Source organism: Tiliqua scincoides, chromosome 4 (assembly GCF_035046505.1).
Source record: "Tiliqua scincoides isolate rTilSci1 chromosome 4, rTilSci1.hap2, whole genome shotgun sequence".
In the NCBI taxonomy this organism is placed as follows: domain Eukaryota; kingdom Metazoa; phylum Chordata; class Lepidosauria; order Squamata; family Scincidae; genus Tiliqua; species Tiliqua scincoides.
Window position 1 is genome coordinate 129,553,898 of NC_089824.1, and position 19,690 is coordinate 129,573,587.

Below are 19,690 nucleotides of genomic sequence, written 5' to 3' on the forward strand. Positions count from 1 at the left end.
CCAAATTTATCACAGGAATAGTAAAAAAAAAAAAAAAGTCTTGTTTATTACTAGAGTTTTGTATACAAAGACATTTTTGCATATCCATATCTAAGAAAGTATTTACGCATTCTGAGAGTCTTGGAAGTTTTGACATAGCTTTGCCCTTCTAAGAAGTATGTTTGACATAAATGCTAATACCTCTCTCTATTGATCTGGCAGGTGAATGGTCATGGTGCCTATGGGGAAAAAGGACAGAAGGGAGAACCAGCTGTGATTGAACCGGTGAGTATTTTAGAAGCTAGTTCCTGCAAAATTCTGTGGGCTGGTTCATACAGGTTGGGCCTGTTTATCCACGGGTGTTTGATCCATGGATTGACTCAACCTGAAGCCTCCAGAGGCAACTGGACCTGTGCTTCGGTTGCCTTTGGAGGCTCTTCTGAGGCCAGTGGAGTCTGTGTGCAGTCTCCACAGGCCTCAGAAGGGGGAGGTGCTAGAAAGGCACTTCCAGTTTTCAATCAAAAACTGGAAGTGCCCTTCTAGGACTTCCAGAGGCCATTCTGAAGCCTGTGGAGGCTGCATGCAGATTCCACGGACCTCAGAACAGCTCCAGATGCAACCAGAGCAAGGCTCCGGTTGTGTTCAGAGCTCAGTGGCATAATCCGCGTTATTTCATATCATGAAGGATCCCTAGGATCGCGCCGCTCAGGGGGCTACAGGGGCTTGGGTGCACTTACCAGAGCCTCCTGCAGTCTCCTGGGGGTGTGGGGAGCCCTGCGCGAGCATCTGCAGGGCTCCCCAAAGCTGCAAAAGTGAAAGTGGAGCAATTGTGTTCCACTTCCTGTTTAGCCAAAGTGGAGTGCGATTGCTGCACTTTCACTTCTAAAGTGTTGGGGAGCCCTACAGAAGGTCGTGCAGGGCTCCCTGCATCCCTAGGAGGCTGCAGGAGGCTCTGGTAAGTGCACCCAAGCCCCTGCAGCCCCCTGCGAGGTGCGATCCTGGGGATCGCTTTGCTGCCTCCTTCCTGCCTCCTGACTGCCCCTGCCCCTTAAGGGGGCAGAGGCCAGGGCCCCCAGGCTGGGGCGACATGATGCCCCAGTTTGAAAAGCCCTGGCATAGGGAAATAAGATAATATTTTACGTAGTGATGACATACCAAGATGGGCTTGAAGCTTTGTGACAAACCAACTGCCTGTAGTATTCATCTATGTTGTGAATATAATCTTCCTGCTCATCTACATTGGATTGAAAATCTGGGGAAGCAAGTAAGTATTAAAATTCTCCCTGAAAAAGGAGTAACATAGATGTGACTGTTGGGACTAGCAATCCCCCCCATTTGTAGTTGACTCACAGCATGGTCCTATGCACATTTACTAAGCAGTAACTCCTGTGGACTTCAGTAGGACTTACTGCCATGTAAGTGTGCATAGGATTACTGCCTTAAGGCCCAAACCTAACCTACTTTCCAGTACCAGTGCAGCTGCAGTGCAGCCCAGATATAAGGGAACAAATGTTCCTTTATCTTGAGGAGGCCTCTCTGACCGCCTCCCTATCACAGGATGCAGCACACGCCTCATTAGCATGGCTGCACTGGCACTGGAAAATTGGATAGGATTTGGTCCTAAGTCTTTCCATTCCAGCTTGCTCTTTCCAAAGTTCACTTCAGGCTGGACAAGTGAGCTAAATGGGACTCTTCATGAGCCCTCCCCACCAGGGTTAGTTGAAGACCTCCTGATGCAACATGCCAAGTGCTGGCCTCTCTTAAACTTGGTGATGCACCCGCCTCTGTTCCTCTTGGTCTCTGGATGGGAAAAGAAAGGAAGAGGGGGTCTGGAGGAGAGGAGAGTCACCTTCTTCTTTTCCAATCCAGGGAGTAGGACAAGGAAGAGTTATAGAGGAGTGGACAGAAGTGGGTGCTCCACCAATCTGCTGCCTAAGGCAGCTGCTTGGCCGGCATCATGGATGGATAATCCATCATTCCTCTTTTTCAGAACTTCCCCTTGTGAAGGTAAGAACCTGCAGGAAAGAGAGGATGGCTGCAGTACTGAAGGCAGTACTTTCATCTTTAAAGCTTGGATGCTCATATTTAAGGAAAGCTGCTGATGGAAAACAGGTAGTTTTCAGTGCCACTGAGCACAACAGATTGAGCCAGAAGCATTGTAAGCTACATTCTACAGTGTTTTAATGGGCACTGCATGTAAGTGTCCATGCCTTAAAGATGAAGTCTCCGCTGCTGCTGCAATTCTTATCCACTAATCTTACTCCTTTGTTAAATATAGGTTTGGGAAAGAGTGACCATGGGAAGCCTACTAATGAGAGACTGGGTGAAACAACTGCCCCAGGTGGTTGGTGGGGGTTGCCCTGCATCACTGTCTGCCATTTGTGTTGGGTGCCATTCTAGCCCACCTCCGTATTTAGCCTTCTCCTCAGCCTCATCTTCGTGGTAGAGCTATTTTCTAAAAGTAGGGAAAGTAGAAGGAAAAATGTGTGAGGTTAATAAGCAGAAGCCTAGAGTGTTTCTCTACATGGTGGCAGTGGTGGAGGAAGTATTAAGAATAGGGATGTAGATATGTGGAAGTAGTGGGTTGGCAACCATTACTTGGCTTGCTTCAAGTATGAGATAGTGTATAGGCTGACCTGGGGATAACTGGCAGTGGAGAGGTCTGGTGCTATATAAGCTTATTACAAGCCAATCCTGACTATTGTGACGGGTTTGGGGTTGATTCATCATGGCTCAGCTTTTCCAAACTGGGAGAGTTCATTTCCAACCTTCTTTAGCTCAATTCTAAATTTCTTAGCACACTCCTCCCTGGCATAGCTGCATCTCTTGTGGGAGGCCTGCTTCTAGGAGAGATTTGTGCTGGTCTTTTGTAGTGATCATCCTGAAACAGCAACTGAATCACAGGGCAGAAGTGAAACATGCTGTCAATAATAAGGAGAGACGTTTCCATGAAAATATTCCAAAGAATGCCTGTCTCTTATAGTTACTGTAAGTCCCTTACTGTAGCACATGCAAAGTCATTTGCTAGCAACATGAGCAAAGCTATATAAACAGTGCTACCCTAAACCAACAAAATCATGAATATAAAGAGAAACTTCTGAAGCAACACGAAGTACTACTGAAGTGCTAAGCGTCTAGTATGATATCATTTCTGCAAGGACGCTTTTTGAAACTAAAAGGATGCTCTTGCTAAGATTCTGTGGGTATATTTTTTTCTCAGATCATTGCACGTGTTGTATATCTGAATATAGATATCGCTCTGTGGATTAGAGATAAGACGTTAAAGAAGCTTTTTTGAGTTCCTTTCATGTCTGCATTGTAACCTCCTAATCTGCAACCCAGCTAAATCAATCAGACATGAAGCCTGATCCTGCACTTTCTTATCTGTCAATCTATCACATTTTTATGACATCGTTTCTCCAAGGAACTCGGGGGTGATGTGCATAGTTCCTTTTGTCCTCACAACAACCCTGTGAAGTATGTTAGGTTGAAAGTGACTGGCCCAAATGACTCCACCTAGGAAGCTTCATGACTGAGTGGGGATTTGAACCTGGATCTTCTAACTCCAGAACCACTTCTCCACTCTCAGTGGAACCTTCCCCCAAGCAAACATGCACAGAATGGCTGTCTTAGAAGTTGCAAAATTGCACTGAACTCAGTAGGACTCACTTCCAAGTACACATGCAGCTATTATTTATGAGCAGTGCACACAATACCTTTTAGGACTTATTGCTTTTACTTTCATCCTTTCATTTTTCTAAACATGTTTTTTTGTCAGCTTGGCATGAATATAAAGGTGATAAAATACTTCAGTGTTATTGTTTGTGGAGGCAGACAAAATTAGTATCTGTGTTAACGGCTGCCAGTGTTTTGGAAGACAGCACTGTTAATAGCCGTGTGACAGAGAGAAACAACAAAGACAGTGTTCCCTATTGTTACATCTTTGTGTAAGAAAATGTTTGAACCTGTTGCATGTCTGTCTGTTATGACAGCTGTTGAAAGCAGAGGAAAAAGATGGTAGGTTGGCAACCTAATCAGGACTCATGATGGAAAACTCCAAGGAGCCTTCTCTGATATGTTTGTTTTATATATGTAATTCCCCACTTCCAGTCTGAGATGGTACCATCCAGGAGCAGTTTTTACCATGCCATGAATGTTTGCAGTAGTGTAGCTAGAGGGGGGCAAAATAGCAAGCACTACAGGTGCCACGTAAGCAGCCCCTCCTGCTCACTGGTGGAGCCATTCCAGGCAGTGATGGCAACATGCAGGCACTCGCTGAACCAAACTGCATCTACGTGCATTGCCTTCGCTGCCTGGAATGGCTCTGACTATGAGTGGGAGGCACTACTTACATACTGCATTGTGGGGCCTGCAGTACTTATTATTTTGCCCTCTCCGTAGCTACACAGTTTGTCTAGAGCAGGGGTGCTCAAACTTTCAACTTTAGGGATGCTGGACCTTTAACAAGTGTATAGAAGAGAGAATTTCAGCAGGTGCAGCTTGTCATCTGTGGGATGACAAGTTGCACCTGCTGCAATTCTCTCTTCTATACACTTGTTAAAGGTCCAGCATCCCTAAAGTTGAAAGTTTGAGCACCCCTGGTCTAGAGCAAGGAAGAAGCTTTTTATCTGGCCCTCGGGCTCTCAGCTGCTGAGCAATGCTGATGTGTCACTACTGAAAGGGCAGACAGCATATTAATTGCGCTCTCCCATTCTTAAACTATGATCAAGAATTGTGTATTTTCTCTTCTGTCATTTGCAGCCAGTGAGTTCCTACAAGAGAACAGAGTGCTTATTTCTGGGTTTGACCTGTTTAATGACATCTTTTCCTGCCTAATGACATCATTACTTTCAGCCCTCAGCAGGCATCATGAATGCTATTCGGCCTGCTACATGAAATGAGTTTGACACCCCTGGTCTAGAGAAACTCTCAAGTGTGTTTCAGATGCTGCTTAGCCCTTGTGTGTGGGACCCATGGGAATGTATAAAGCTTTTGAAACTTCAAAAGGTGAACAAAAATGTTCACCTCTCCAAAAGGTCTGCCCTGAATAGGATTTTTGTCCTCTCACTGATGCCATCAGTTGACTTTGTGATCCATGATTGGTTAGAATCAGCCATGTGACCACTACAGGAAGCACTGCTCTCATGCAAGCTCAGTTTCATTGTCATCAGCATAGCAAAATCTGAAGCTATGTAGCTTCATGCTGCTTTTTGATTAGTTTTAGCATTCTAAAATGAGAAATAAGACCTAACTATGATTAGTAGGAACAACGGCAGCAAACAGGAAAAAGAAAGGAAGGGATGAAAATTCTCAACATTTAATAAATGTCTGGATTATTTAATAAATGTTTGAAGAAATATTTGGATTCCCTGCAAGTACTACTTCTACTCTGAACATTAAAATGGGTGGATGTCCCCTGAAGCTGTGCTTGGGATCAAACTGGGAGTGGATAAAGCACTAAATGTTTGAGCCAGTGTTTCCATGCAGCTGCTGTGATGTGAGGAATTTCAGCAGCTTTAAAAATACTTTAAGTGGCTAAAGTGTCCACTTCTAATGTGAAAGTCCCAGTGCGTACATCCTGTAACTCCATACAATCCCAGCTGTGCTGCAAGACCGCCAGCATCTCTGTGTGCTTCCATAGGCAATTACATCAAGACCAAGAATGTATGGAACAGTCTTAGATGAGCACTTCACCACCTCCATACCACATCTGACAAAAAACAAACAAACACATGAACATGAATGGCAGATAAAGTAGATTTATGAATCTGACCTTAACAGCACAATCTTATGCATGTCTACTCAGAAGTGAGCCGCACTGAATGTAATAGGACTTACTCTCAGGTAAGTGTGTATAGGATCGTGACCTAAATTAAACCCTTCAGCCCATTGTGCTTGTTAATAATGCTTTTTGGGCAAATACGCAAGTCAAAAATGGGTACTACGTGCATTGCAAGGGAAATTCTATGAAACACAAGTTTAGACCTGTGAAGAAGAAAATAGTAGAGAAACTGTGGAAAGATGCAACAAATGTTAGACGTGGAAATATCTGTGGAAGGGAAAGTATTGTAATACATAATGCTATAGTGTCCATATGGTATTATTTGCTTTCTGGACTTTCCTCCAATCAGCATTGTGTAATTTTTTCTCCATAGGGAATGCTTATTGAAGGCCCACCAGGACCCCCGGGACCTCCTGTACGTATATAATTTTTAGATTTTCTCTTCTTTTTAAACTGCACAAACATCATGTTGGTTGGTAGTTTGTCGTTTTCAGGGTGAGTTGCTTCAGTTAATGCAAATCTGTAACATAGTTTTTCACGAGTAATGTATACAACATGATGTTTTTTTTTCTCCTTTTTTTCAATGGGAAGACACTGGCACTTTAGAAAATCCTGTTGCTTACACAGTTTTGAGTTCTTTTTTCTTCTGTGAAACCGGTAACAGACTCCCATAGAAACATTTGACCAGTCTTTGATCCAAAATTGGTAACGCTCTAAACCGCTGCTGTAGAAAGTTATTCAGCATAACCAATGAATGTTATCTTTATTCATAGGGTCTTATGGGTCCTTCAGGCACGCAAGGCCCTTCTGGTCCTCCTGGTGACCCTGGTGATAGGGTAAGTCAAATTGTGGGTTATAAGCTGCCTTGAGCTTTTGGAAAGGTGGGGCATAAATGCTTTAAAAAAGTAAGTAAGTAAGCAAGCAAGCAAGCAAGCAAGCATGGGATGACATATTGTCCCAGGTTGGGTGTCCTGGAGAAATATAGTATCTGGTTGTAGTTTATGAATCTAATATCCCAATCATATTGAAATGCAGAGCTACAAGTACAGCGAGCCTGTCCTGCTGTAATGCCTTATAGCAGCAATCTCATTATAGCCCCCAACTCAAGTATACCAGGGGAATTGTAAAATTACCCTGAGATGTTACTCTGAGATGTGGTGGAAAAACCAATGAATTCAAGGTCAGGTCTTTTTGGATCAGATGAGGGTCTGAGGCAGGGTGACCAGATATCCTCTTTTTCCAGGAGTGCCTTCTTTTTTAACATCATGTCCTGGAAAAGAACTTAAATGTCCTCCTTTTCCCTGTGTGTGGGCCCCTGCAGGCAGCACATAGCATTCTTGGAATTAATAAATAGTAAATAAATTATATGTAATATATTTTTAAATTTAATAGCAAGTAATATAGTGTTTAACTGCATGAAATCGATATACAAGTGTTTTTAGCTTTTATTTTGTCATGTCCTACAATTTTCTTTGGATGTCCTATATTTCAGGGTGCCTTGTCATCTTTTGTGGTTATGACATCTGGTCACTCTGAACTGAGCGGAACCTCATCTGATCAGAAATTGATTTGACCCAGTCTTCTAGATAGAGTCCTGCTTGCTCTGTACTGGTCCAGCCAGCCTTTTGAGGCCTAAAAACATACTTTGGTTTTTAGTCTGAAAATTAGGTCCTCTCTGCCACTTCTGTCCTCTGTGAATGACCTGATTGAGGAGGTGGGCACTCCAGAGAGGGCTTAACCTGCAAGGATGCCCTGGATGCTGTTATGTATATGCACATATGTGTGTGCACATATCCTGGTTATAATAGGAAGCAAATTTGCCCTGAGAATCCAAGGGAATGCAATCTATTGTTGGGTTTTTCTGGATTTCTTGCAAATGAACCATGAAGGAAATGGAAATGTCCTAGGGAAACCAGGCATCCATAACTGAGCATGAATTCTTGCAACATGATCATAAATGGATGAACAGAAAGTACACTTCTTCATTTTATCTGAAAGTTTTATCTGTTGTTGCCCTCTCCTCTTATCTCCCATTGCCATAGTGGAGAGGTGTACAGTCTCTTGATGTAAGAGCAGGTTGCACTGGTCAAGATGGAAAAGGTTCCTTTCTGACATGACATTGAAGTATAGGGAACAGGAAGTGTAATTCAATTGTGCTTCATCTCCTTTTTCTTTTTTTGTCATGTCTGAAATACGTGGGCATGGTAGATGAAGCAATTCACATGGTTTGGTGAATATCCTCCAGTCCTGTTTTCACCAGGTTCTTCTCAGTTTATTTCTGTGCTGAGTTATGGCTTTGCTTGTTGTCACGATACCATATTTGATCATGGCGGTGGTTGTTAGTATGGTAGCAGCAGCACATGTCACGGCAACATCCCGCGTGTGGTCACTTTGTTGGCACAGTGCCGCAGGTGTTACATTGTATCACTGCAGCCGCTCTTGCCCCAGATACTGTTGACTAATGTGTCAGCCAATAGAACTGGACAGTAACAAACAGATAGAGAAACAGTACACCCCGAATATTGGGCTATACATTGTCCTCTAAAGTATTTTTAGAGTCCAGTCTAAATCCTTTGTGGTGTCCTAGTTGATGGCAACCAAACATATAGTGATAGGGATTGAAGAATTAGAATTTCCATCTAAAAGCTATTGAAAAATCCGGTCTTGAACATTTGCACCAACCTATATGCCTGCAAAGTAAGGGTCATCCTGGAGTGGCTGCAATGACAATGTTGTGTTACTTACTTCTCCCCCTTTCTCCTCTTTATTGGTGAATAATAAAAATAACAATGACAATTAAATAACACATTTCTGTGGCTAAGGGCGCAATCCTAACCCCTTATGTCAGTGCTTTCCAGCACTGACCATAAGGGCAATGCAGCTCCAAGGCAATGCAGCTCTGAACAAACATTTCCTTACTTTGAGGAGGCCTCTGTGAGTGACACCCAACTGCAGGATGCAGCACATGTCCATTGGCACCGCTATGCCAGTGCTGGAAAGCACTGACATAAGGGGTTAGGATTGTGCCCTAAACTGATGAAGTGGCCCAGATATAAGAATGTAAGGACTACTGGTACATTCCCAAATCATTCTAGGGGATCCATTGAATCTAGCACTATCAATCCAACCAGCTGGTTCCCTCTAGCAAACAAGTAGTACGGCATGAAAGGGAAAGCCCTCTCTTACTGTTTACCCTCGTATCTGGGAAATAGAGGTATATGACCCTGAACATGGAAGTTCCATTGAGTTGTTATGAGTAGACCAGTCGTCATTCAAATGCACCTATTCTGCATGAGATAATATGCCTTGTCCTTAGTTTCCCTTGTGCACTTGTTCCGAGTGCATTAAGTCTGACATTATTCTGGAACATAATGCAATAATTCATTCACAAACTCCAACATTTAAAGTTTTAAATCTCAAATTGTTCTCAGGCAGACTCAGGGCTATTGTACACTGTTTAAAACAATACACCTAACTTTAGCCATGTAGTTGTAGTGTTCTAACAGCTCAATCCTATGCTTTTCCCCTGCTGATACAGTGGGTTAGTAATTTCATTAACAGCAATCCAATCAGAAGTAAAACCCCCTCATTTTCACAGGACTTGCTCCCAGATGTGTGTGCACAGGATTGCAGCTTGGATCATCTTTTGGTTTATGTTTCGCTATGTAATGTTAAAATTAATGTTAAATTTAATGTTTTAATGATTTTTTTCTTTTTACCTGTTGTGTTTCTTTGTATTTTATTATAAAGTTTTGTAAACTGCCTTGGGCATTTGCTTCGGCATTGGAAAGGCAGGATATAAATTTCTTAAAATAAAATAAATAAAATCTTCCCCCTGTAACAGACTTTCCTGACTGCCATACCACCCATTTCCTTGCATCCTGACAATGGCAGGACCCCCAGCGTCTCCCTCTCCATGTCCCACCAGACAAACATATTTTGCCAATCACCACACATGAAACCTAATAGAAAACAGGCACAAACCACCCACTAGAGAGACACACCCAGAAACAATCACCCACACCCACTAAACAAGGGGGAAATGGTGGGACAGTCCAATTAACAGTTCCTCCTCTTCTGAGCTCGAGAGCCTGGAGAGAATATTTTGACAACCCAAAGGAGAAAAATGATCTTGTAAAATGTATAATTCAGAAACCATCTTATATTCATTTGCATAAATATCTTGTCATTTGTCTTATAAAGTATCTTAAAAAATTTATAATTCAGAAACCCTCTGAAATTCATTTGCTTTGATTAAAAGCTTCTGTGTCTCATCACTATGTCTTTGCTTTATGCATCTGCAATTAGAATTATGAAAAAGACTGACAGCACAATCCTATGCATGCTTACTCAGAAGTAAGTCTCATTGATCTGAATGGGACTTAATCCTAGGCAAGTGTTCATAGGATCAAGGCTTTAGTTGTATTCACACTGAGAACATTTTGTACTGTGATTGAGGTAAAAAATGAATTCCTCTTAGCATTTCAAGTGACAATTTGCTGATGAGCCTCACATTATGTCCTCAGTTGTTAACTAATCACATTTAGAACAAAACACAGTTCCTGAATTTGAACCTTAGTGGGAACTGAGTCATATCCAAAAGCGAAAGTGGAAGCTTTTGATCTCTTCAACCCATACATGAAGGATGAGAAAAAGGGAGGGGTAGTGCAGGAGCCCACAGCTTGCCAAGAGTGTTCTCATAGTACTAAACCAATAGTGCAAGGGCTGTAGCTGAGTGGCAGAGAACACCACTTTTGCATTCAGAAAGCACCAGGTTGAAGGAAGGGTTGTACTGAAAAGGTCTCATGTTCTCAAAACCCTGGAGAACTACTACCAGTCAGAGTGGACAGTGCTGAGCTAGATACAGCAGGGCTCTGACTCAGTGAAAGCAAGCTTCTTATGCTGCCATGTAACTATGGTTTAACAGCAAATATAAACTGGGCCTTCATGTTTGTTACTTAACTAGACACCTTATTTAAATTTTATGCGCTCTCTCTCTCTCTCTCTCTCTCTCTCTCACACACACACACACAGTATTAGGGGCTGCCCAACAGTGAACCAAGTTATTGTGGCTCACATTGAGTGGGGAGCAGCAAAAAGACAGGGGTGGTTTTCATCCCAAGTCTGCTGCTGCCTCCGTGAAAGCCCATCATGGATGGATCTGCTCCAGACAACTTCCCACTTGCTAAAAGCAAGGAAACTCAAAGAATAAGCTGTCTTTTCTCTAGATCAGATCATACTGCAATGGTTTCTATGTTCTAAGTAGCAATTCACCTGTTCTAACTCCATATAAAAGGCTCTTTCAAAATGCAGAGAATAGCCCAATTCCCATTCTGACTAAGGCTGCATTTGAGAATATGTCTCATAATTACCAAGATGTATGCAATAGATGCGTGTCAATCAAACAACTTTCTGCGTGCCTTTCATTCTCCTAGGGTCCAGCTGGACGTCCTGGTCTTCCAGGTGCGGATGGCTTGGCTGGCCCACCAGGTACCATGCTCATGTTGCCGGTAAGTCTTAATACACTTTACACACTCCCTCCTTTCCAGAAACAAATGAGAAATCAATATGGAAATACTGATAGCTTGTCTTAATTGATAACTCAGGTCTACAAAAAACAAAAACTTTTTTTTTTTGCAATTGTCAAGGATGTTTGAACAAATTTAGAATATTATTATAGTGATGAATCCAAAAACTGCATCGGTTTTGCCTGATTGGCTCTAGTTTTGGGGGCGTGGCATAGCCACCTTATATGCTGATTTAAACAGCTTCCTTATGAGGAAGCCAACAGCATGGCTTTCTCATGAGGAAGCTTCTTGAATTAGCTTATATGGTGGTTATGCCATATCTCCCAAACTAAAGCCAGTCAGGCAAAACTGATGCCATTTTTGGATTCAGATATACCCAAGAATAGGTCTAAGTTTTAAGACAACAAAATGCATGTTGGCCCGTGTAATCTATTAAGTTGGTGGACAAAAAAATAAGAACTCAGGAGTCAGATAGTAAGAGTGATCCAACCAAGGAAAAATTATCATTGGAACTGTGCCTAATGTGTTCTCGTAAGGAATAAGGCCAGATTTTTATTCAGTTTTTACCATAGTGTTGTAGGACAAGTTGAAAAGATAGGCTCAGTGGTAATGTTTTAAGAATCTCCAGAGATGATATCTCAGGTGTCAAGTGAGAAAGAGTAGGCCCATGGAGGCACAAGGTGATTCCAGCTCCCACCCCACAACTGGCCTCTTTGAACAAGTACATGAAGGAATGGAGTGTATCACTGACTAAGTATAGTTGGGCTCTAACCCCACCCTCAGACAGTCCACAGTGGCAAGTTTAGGTCTCCTGCACAGCACAGTGCTATGCATGTCTACTCAAAAGCAAACGCCATTGGGTTCAATATAACTTATTCCCATGTATGCTTGTATCAGATTGCAGTCTGATACTACGCAGATTCTAATTTTCTAGTTCTTCTTTAAAAAAGCCTTCTGTAATGTCCATAGCGGGAGATGGCCCCTTCCCTGGTATTGTAGGCGAGCGCGAGGGGCTTACCCGGTCCTTGAACGATGGTCGGCAATGGATTAACAGATGGGAGGCGTGTACAGTTGTTTGACACAGGCGGTTTAATAGCGTCAGCCATTTCACATTCATGAGGACTGTTACTTCACAGACCTACATACATCATGCCGACTTGTGGTGCCGCCATCGGATGGTCTCTGGACCTGACCCTCCCCGTTTCTGGGCGTTCTCAGTACCAGCCTTCAGCTCTGAATCCCTTGGCCCGAGGTCAGGGCTCTTGGAGGATATAACCCTGCTGGTTGGGGTCAGGCTGCCTGGCCTTGGGAGGGCCCCTGCTGTCTCTGTGCTGGTTCCCCAGCCAGCTGGCTCCCACGGGGTACAGTGGGCTTCAATGCCCCGTCTCCATGATCCCGTCTCTCTAGGGGTCGCCCTCTGTGTCCAGGAGCATCCTGGGTCAGGGAAGTCTTCCCCCCAGCCTCCTCTTTCCAAGGCAAATGCCCGTCCCCTGCCTCTAGAGGCATTTCTCCTTTCCCTTAGGCAGGGATGCTGCTTTCTCTCTGGCTTTCCTTGGGCCTTACTCCCCTCTGGAGAGGAGTGACCCCCCTCTTCCCTCTCCAGGCTCCTTATGAGGCCTCTTCCCTCTTGGGCCAGCCCCATCCCTCCTAACCAGTGCCTGCCTGGTGTTCCCAGCTGGTCCTTATTCCTCCTCCTGGGTAGGTGCTCTGTACAGGACCCCAGTCCCAAGGAGGCTTCTACCCCAGAGGAGACCCCTGTTCCTGGGGAGCTCCCAACCGCCAGGGCTGGATCCAGGTGACACCTTCCATGGCCACCTGTTGGCCAATTTACAATTGCCAACTGACTGCCCCTTGCTCTGCCCCTACTGTTCATTGATCAGTCCCTGATATTGCTATTCACATCTCATCTGTCCATCCAGTAAAGGGGTGACCAACCTTTCAACTTTAGGGCTCCTGGACATTTAACAATTGTGTAGAAGAGGGAATTTCAGCAGGTGTAGCGTGTCATCTCACAGATGACATCAATCATCATTAGGAGTAAGACTTAAAAGAAGAAGAAGAAAACCATCTATTCTGACTATGCTGTTTTTGTCAGACTGCACCTGCAATATTGTGACCAGTTCTGGACACTGTAGTTTCAGAGAGAAATTGACAAACTGGAACAGGTCCAGAGTAGGGAAACTAGGATGGTAAGGGGATTGGAGACCATGTTGTAAAAGAACAGGTTGAAGGAATTAGGCATATTTAGTTTAGAGAAGAGAAGGTTGACAAAGGACACAACTATCTATGCAGGAACTATATATATCTGAGGAACTGTCATGTGGAAAATGTAGTGGATTTGTTCTTGGTTGCTCCAGAGAGTAGTACCATGACAAATGGATTTAAATAACAAGGGAGATTTTGTTTATACATAACAACTTCCTGAAGGCATTAAGTATTCTGTAGTGAAACAGTCAATTCTGCCTTGAAAAGTGGTGAACTTTTCGTCATTTAAAGCATAAGTCTTTAAGCATAGGCCATTAAAGTTGTGAACAACCTATATTGGCAGAGGATTGGACTCAGTAATCTTATAGGTCACTTGCCATTATTTGATTTTATGATGCTATGTTTTAAAAAAAAACTCTTAAGAAGCACATGGAATATTATTATTGTACCACCTTGAGCACTTCATTTTTTTCAGAGCGAAAGGTGGGGAAATTAATTATGTAAATTAGGGCGTAGTCCTAACCTGCCTGGAGCAGGCAGACTAGCTGGCCTACCCTGCATCCACCCTACCTAGGCTGGATTGGGGCTGCAAGTGGCTCAACCTGGGGCAAGGAGCATCGCTTCCCCTTACCCTGGGTAAAGAAACAGCAGCCCCAATGGGATTACTCAAGAGGTAGCGCAAATCCGAGCAGTCCGGGACTGCCACGGGCTGCCTGGGAACGGGGTTAGGATCCGGCATAACTGCCAGAACATCCGCTGCCTGCCGCCCCCACCCCAAAACACCTCCTCCCCACCCTCACCATGCCCCCCTCCAGACCCCTGCATTAGCCGAACTTGGCCGATGAAACCTACCTTCCTCACAGGGCTCGCGTTGGCATGGGGACGACGCCGACACTGGGGATGATGCTGGGAGGCATGCGCTGTATCCAGCGCAAGACAGAGACCCAAAATGGCTCAGCTGGAGGAAAGGGGAAACTCTTCCCCTTCCCCCTAAGTAAGCCACCGCAGCCTCAATGGGTCTCTTTGGACTTGTGCCATCTCAGGAGGTGGCATAAATCCAAGGAGAGCGGAGCGGCTTGCAGCCAGTCTTTGTTGCTTGGGGAACAGGGTTGGGATCTGGTATAACTGCTGGGACCCAACCCCACTTCCTGCTCCCTGCCCTCTGACCACCCTCTCCCCGCCCCTGAATGCCTCCCTTCCACCTCCTCCCTATCTCCTCCTCGCCCACCCCAGACCCTCGCATTGGCCGAGCTCGGCTGACACAACCCTCCCTGTCAGCATTGGCGCAGAGACTGAATTTAGCCTCCATGGGCTGGTGCATGTCCCTGCGCCAGTGCAGCTGACTCTCAAGGAAGTGCAAACATGCCTTATGGCACATTTGCGACCCGCCTGGGCTGGCGCAAGCAGCTTGCGCCGGCCCAAGGTGCAGGATTGTGCCCAAAGTGGTTTACATAGCAAAATAAATCAATAAATGATTCCCTGTCCCCAAAGGGCTCACAATCTAAAAAAATACAGAACAGTCAACAGCCACTGGAAAAGATGGTGTGCTGGGCTGAAGAGAGGCAGTTGCTCACCCTCTGTTAAATATAAGGGGAGACCACTTTAAAAGGTGCACCTTTGCCCAGTTCATAGGCATGGTATATGAATGATTACTGTCATAAACAAGCTTTCAATCCTAGAGAAGATGTAATACTTTTATCTCAAGCTGATTTCTTACTGTAGGCAATGAGGGGCTATTTCTAACCTGCTTGATTCAGACTGTTTCTTTTTCCTAAACTGCTTTATGTTGTTCTATGCAGTTCCGCTTTGGTGGTGGTGGTGAGAAGGGCCCAGCAATATCGGCCCAGGAAGCTCAAGCTCAAGCCATTCTTCAGCAAGCCAGGGTAAGAATGAAATACTCTACAGTTGTGGAGATAGGTATGGGCGTCCAGAAGCTCCTGAGAAATTTCACTTGCATTCAGTCAACTAATTTGTATTCTCTTGAACATTATCATTTATTTTTCTTAAGGAGGAGCAAAGAAATGGGTTTCACATTTCACTTTTTCAAAATGTACTTGCCAACCAGGGATATCTCGAGGTAATCCACTATCTGCATCCGCTCCGACCCACTGTCACCATGCACCCCCCAAAACCATGGGAAAAACAGTGACCCTGTTCGCTACCTTCACACATTGTTCCTTCCCATGCAATCCCTTTCAATAAAACAAGAAGTACAGGGAGTGCTGGGAGCTCTGCATGTGGGTTGAAGAGAGGTGGTGGCAGACTTAGGGTACAATCCAAACCTGCGCTGGAACAGGCAAGCCAGGAGGCTTGCGCTGTATCCAGCACAGGATTGTGGCCCAAAGTGGCTAGCCAGAGGCAAGGAGAAACTCTTCGCCTTACCCCTAGGTAAGGGCTGCTGGCCCCAATAGGTCTCCTTGGACTCACGCCATCTCCAGAGGTGGCACAAGTCCAAGGAGAGCGGAGCGACCTCAAGCCGCTCCGTTCTCCCCGGGGATGGGGGTTAGGATCTGGCATAACTGTCGGATCCCAGCCCCGCCTCCGGCTCCCTGCGCGCCCGCCCCTGGGGCCAGCCATTGCCCTCCCTCCACCCTGCCCAGGAACTCCTCCCTCCCTCCACCCCGACCCCCATGCCTACCTTTGCCGCTTGTGTAGGCACAGGTGGGCTGACACAAGCGGCTGCGGGGAAGCCGACGTGGAGGCTTATGTCAGCCTCCATGCGTTGGCACATCTGGATGTGCCGACGTGGCTTCCCCGTAAGGAGGTGCAAACGTGCTTTACAGCACATTTGCGACCCTCCCAGGCCGGCCCTAGGGACTTGGGCTGGCCCAAGTCCAGGTTTGGATTGCACCCTTAGAGTGAGAGACTCCCTGAAGCCTCTTCACTGCCCCTTCAACTTGCCACTCAGTGCAAGCCACATCATCCACTTCATGGATTGGATGACTATGTTGCTAACACTAGACTTGAGCGAAGAAGACCCACCTTGAACTGTGTGAACCAAACCTGATTCATTTCTGTTTTCTGAGTTCAGGCTGAATATGCCAATATTCCTCCCCCTTCCCATTTTTCTCTTCAGTCACTTGATATTGCCTGTGTGCTGTTGTAGAGAATGAACTCTTGGGTTTGGAGAGACATGGGTTCAAATTCCTGCTTAACCTGAATGTTCCTAGGGCAAGTTCACCTTGGGCAAGTTGCAACCTTATAACCTAATGTTATAAGGTTAACCTTATAACCTTATAATGTTGCTCCAAGGATAAAATGGGGGGAGGGGGAGAGAACTTGTGCATTTTCCTGAGTTCCTTGGTGGAAGACTAGGATAAAACTAAAAATAAATGGATGAATCATAAGGTCTGGATTCTATTTTTAAATGAACGGTGAGATTCCTAGTCTTGTGCTAAAGTCACTGGATGTTGCTACAGTGACTATTCATGTAGATACTCATCCACCACCACCAGGCATTGATACAGCATATAGCTTACCAGAGTTGAGGGATTTTTAATTACCATTACGTTTCCCCATTGCATTTATTACAGACCATAAATGATTATATACAGTATCTGTTAATGTATGGAAATTGTCAATCCTGCTAGATGCTTTCAGCAGTTTACTTTATGCTGTTCTGTTTTTTTTTTTCTTCCTTTTTTCCTTTTAAATTACAGATTGCCATGAGGGGACCACCTGGCCCCATGGGACTAACCGGAAGACCAGGTCCTGTGGTATGTTAAACCTAGCAATTTGTGGTCCAAAGTTGTCACTTCATTGTCTCAGCTTATTGTTGGTATCTAAAATTACTAGGGGTTCTCTAGGAGTGGTTAAAGCCAGGGCTTTTGTTTATATTGAATGTATTGTTTTCTCCCTAAAGCTATAATTCCAAACACAATTACCGGTAAGGATGCTCCATTCAACTCAGTGAAATGTACATGCTTAAGATCAGGCTGAAAAGATGGCTTGAGCTACCACAAGTACAGTAGTGTCAATACCTGGCCAAGGACTAGTGCTGCTGGTCCGTAATACACAGCACAAAAGATTTGAGGGGATCCTTTTGGGGGCAGGGAGGGGGCAAAAGAGGACAGGGACAAGGTGAACAGGGTGGGGAAGGGTGAAATGGGCCAGAGAGAAGTAGACAAAATGGGTAAAGAGCTGGTGCAGATCTGAGGCGACCCATTGCAGAACAGCAGACTTACCCTGCACATGCCTGATCTTGTCTGATCTTGGAAGCTAAGCAGGGTCAGGCCTGGTTAGTACTTGGATGGGAGACCGCCTGGGACTATCAGGTGCTGTCGGCTTATACCATAGTCTTTCGAGACTGAAGGTTGCCAACCAGACTTATAGAGCAGTAAAAAGATTTAAATCCCCTTTCCCCTCCAGAGCCTCCTGATCTGCCACCCCGATTGATACTGTGCATGCCTTTTTGGCATGGCTGCACCAGTGGGAGGTAGAAGGAGGATAGGATTGGGCTCTTAAAACACAATCTTATCCTTCCCCCCCCCCCCCAATGCAGCTGTGCCCAAAAAACTTGTGCTGCACCCAACTGCCCTGGGTTGGGTAGGGGGTCAGATTGGGAGATTTGGGGGAGGTAAGGGAAAATATTGCCAATGGGCCTGTGCCAGCTCTTTAGCTGGTGCAAGTCCAAGGGGAGAAAGCAGTTATTCGATACGTTAAATTAGTAAATTAAACGTTGCTGTTGACTTCTAGTGTCACATTTGCTTACTGTGAATGTCTGTTATTCACTCCCAAGGGCAGAAGGAAAGCACTGAGTGAAAAGTGATGCATGACACCCTCTCATGTGTCCCTGTGTTATATACAAACACTCTCTCCATTCCCTGTGTCTGTCATCATTCGTAATGGGAATTTGCTAGTTGTTCATATCCATTGACACATGTAAAGGATAGTGATGTCAGCATGGCTTAAACAACAACAATAGAATGTCTCCATTGAGTATCTGGTTTGCATTACAAGTGGAACAAAATTGTAGACCTCTAGACTAGAAACTTCCGGGATGATAGATGTGACATTTGCCCGTATTTTAACCGTACTCAAGTTACAGCAAAAGCAGAATACCAGCTCTGCAGTTGTGAAATCACCTGAGCAATTTTCTCCTAATGATGGTTTCCTCTTTTACAAAACTGGTGTTGTGCTGACAGAGATAATCAAATGAATCATTTAAACGCTACAGATAAGCAGTTACTATCTCTTTAAAAGCCTGCCAAGTGTATTTACAACAATATAAAATGATAGTTAGTCCCGCCAAGATTATAGACGTTGTATATACCCGGTAGTTTTCAGAGAAACCTTGGTAATTACATTGGTTTTAAAAAACAAAAAGCAAAAAGCACAGTCAGAAGGGACAAGAGGAAGCGTAGCATCCACAGTGAAATGATGTATTTATATCCCCAGTGTTTCCAGCTGGTACAAGCAGGCTGGCCAGCATTGTGCCTCAGTTGTGATTCTTCTTTACTCTGTGGGAACTCCATGAAGGGCAAAACAATGGAACAAGGGCTTTACATGAAAGCAAATGGGTTTGCTTTTCCTTGCATTAGAGATACTTAAAGAGCAGCCTTTTTTCTCAGTCCAGTCCCTCAGACCTTCCGATTGGGCACCTAACAGCCTAATTCAGAACACTAGTCAAGAAGCACAGAGCCAATAATCTCCCTTCTTTCCATTCTCCACATAGCCCGAATATGTTCACATTTTTATTGACTAAGGGTGCAATCCTGATTTGTGCTGAAGCAGGCAGGCCAGTGGACCTGTGCTGTATCCAGTGCAAGTTTGGGACCAAAATCGGCCCAACCCGAGGCAAGGGGAAAACTTTCCCCTTACCCCGTGTTGCGCTGCGTGGGCACCAATGGGTCTACTCACCTCAGGAGATGAACTGGATCAGGATCTGGCATAACTGCTGGATCCTGGCCTTGCCTCCCACTCCCCGCCCACCTGCCCCCGGGAATGCCTGCCGCCTGCCCTCCCTCCCCCTGCCCCAAAATGCCTCCCCGCCACGCCCTCCCACATCTCTGCGTCAGCCAAGCTCGGCCAATGCAAACTTACCCTGCCTGGATCGAGCGCCGGGAGGCCAGCGCGACTTCTTGAACTAGCCTCTTCAACTCTAAAGTTGGCGCAAACGTGCCAGTCACCTTATGGCATATTTTCAACACCCCTGGGTGAGCACAAATGATGTGTATCAGCTTAACCTGGGAGTTAG

The 19,690-nt window shown here is 45.0% G+C and overlaps 1 protein-coding gene across 1 annotated transcript in view; it reads left to right on the forward strand.

Moving 5' to 3' along the window:
* Positions 1–19,690, forward strand: part of COL11A1 (collagen type XI alpha 1 chain) — a 284,888-nt gene that overhangs the window by 111,410 nt on the left and 153,788 nt on the right. Inside the window, exons 9-14 of the mRNA XM_066624556.1 lie at positions 202–264; positions 6,135–6,176; positions 6,535–6,597; positions 11,197–11,271; positions 15,294–15,377; positions 17,154–17,210. Coding sequence (XP_066480653.1) covers positions 202–264; positions 6,135–6,176; positions 6,535–6,597; positions 11,197–11,271; positions 15,294–15,377; positions 17,154–17,210 — 384 coding nt within the window. The remainder of the gene's footprint in view (positions 1–201; positions 265–6,134; positions 6,177–6,534; positions 6,598–11,196; positions 11,272–15,293; positions 15,378–17,153; positions 17,211–19,690) is intronic.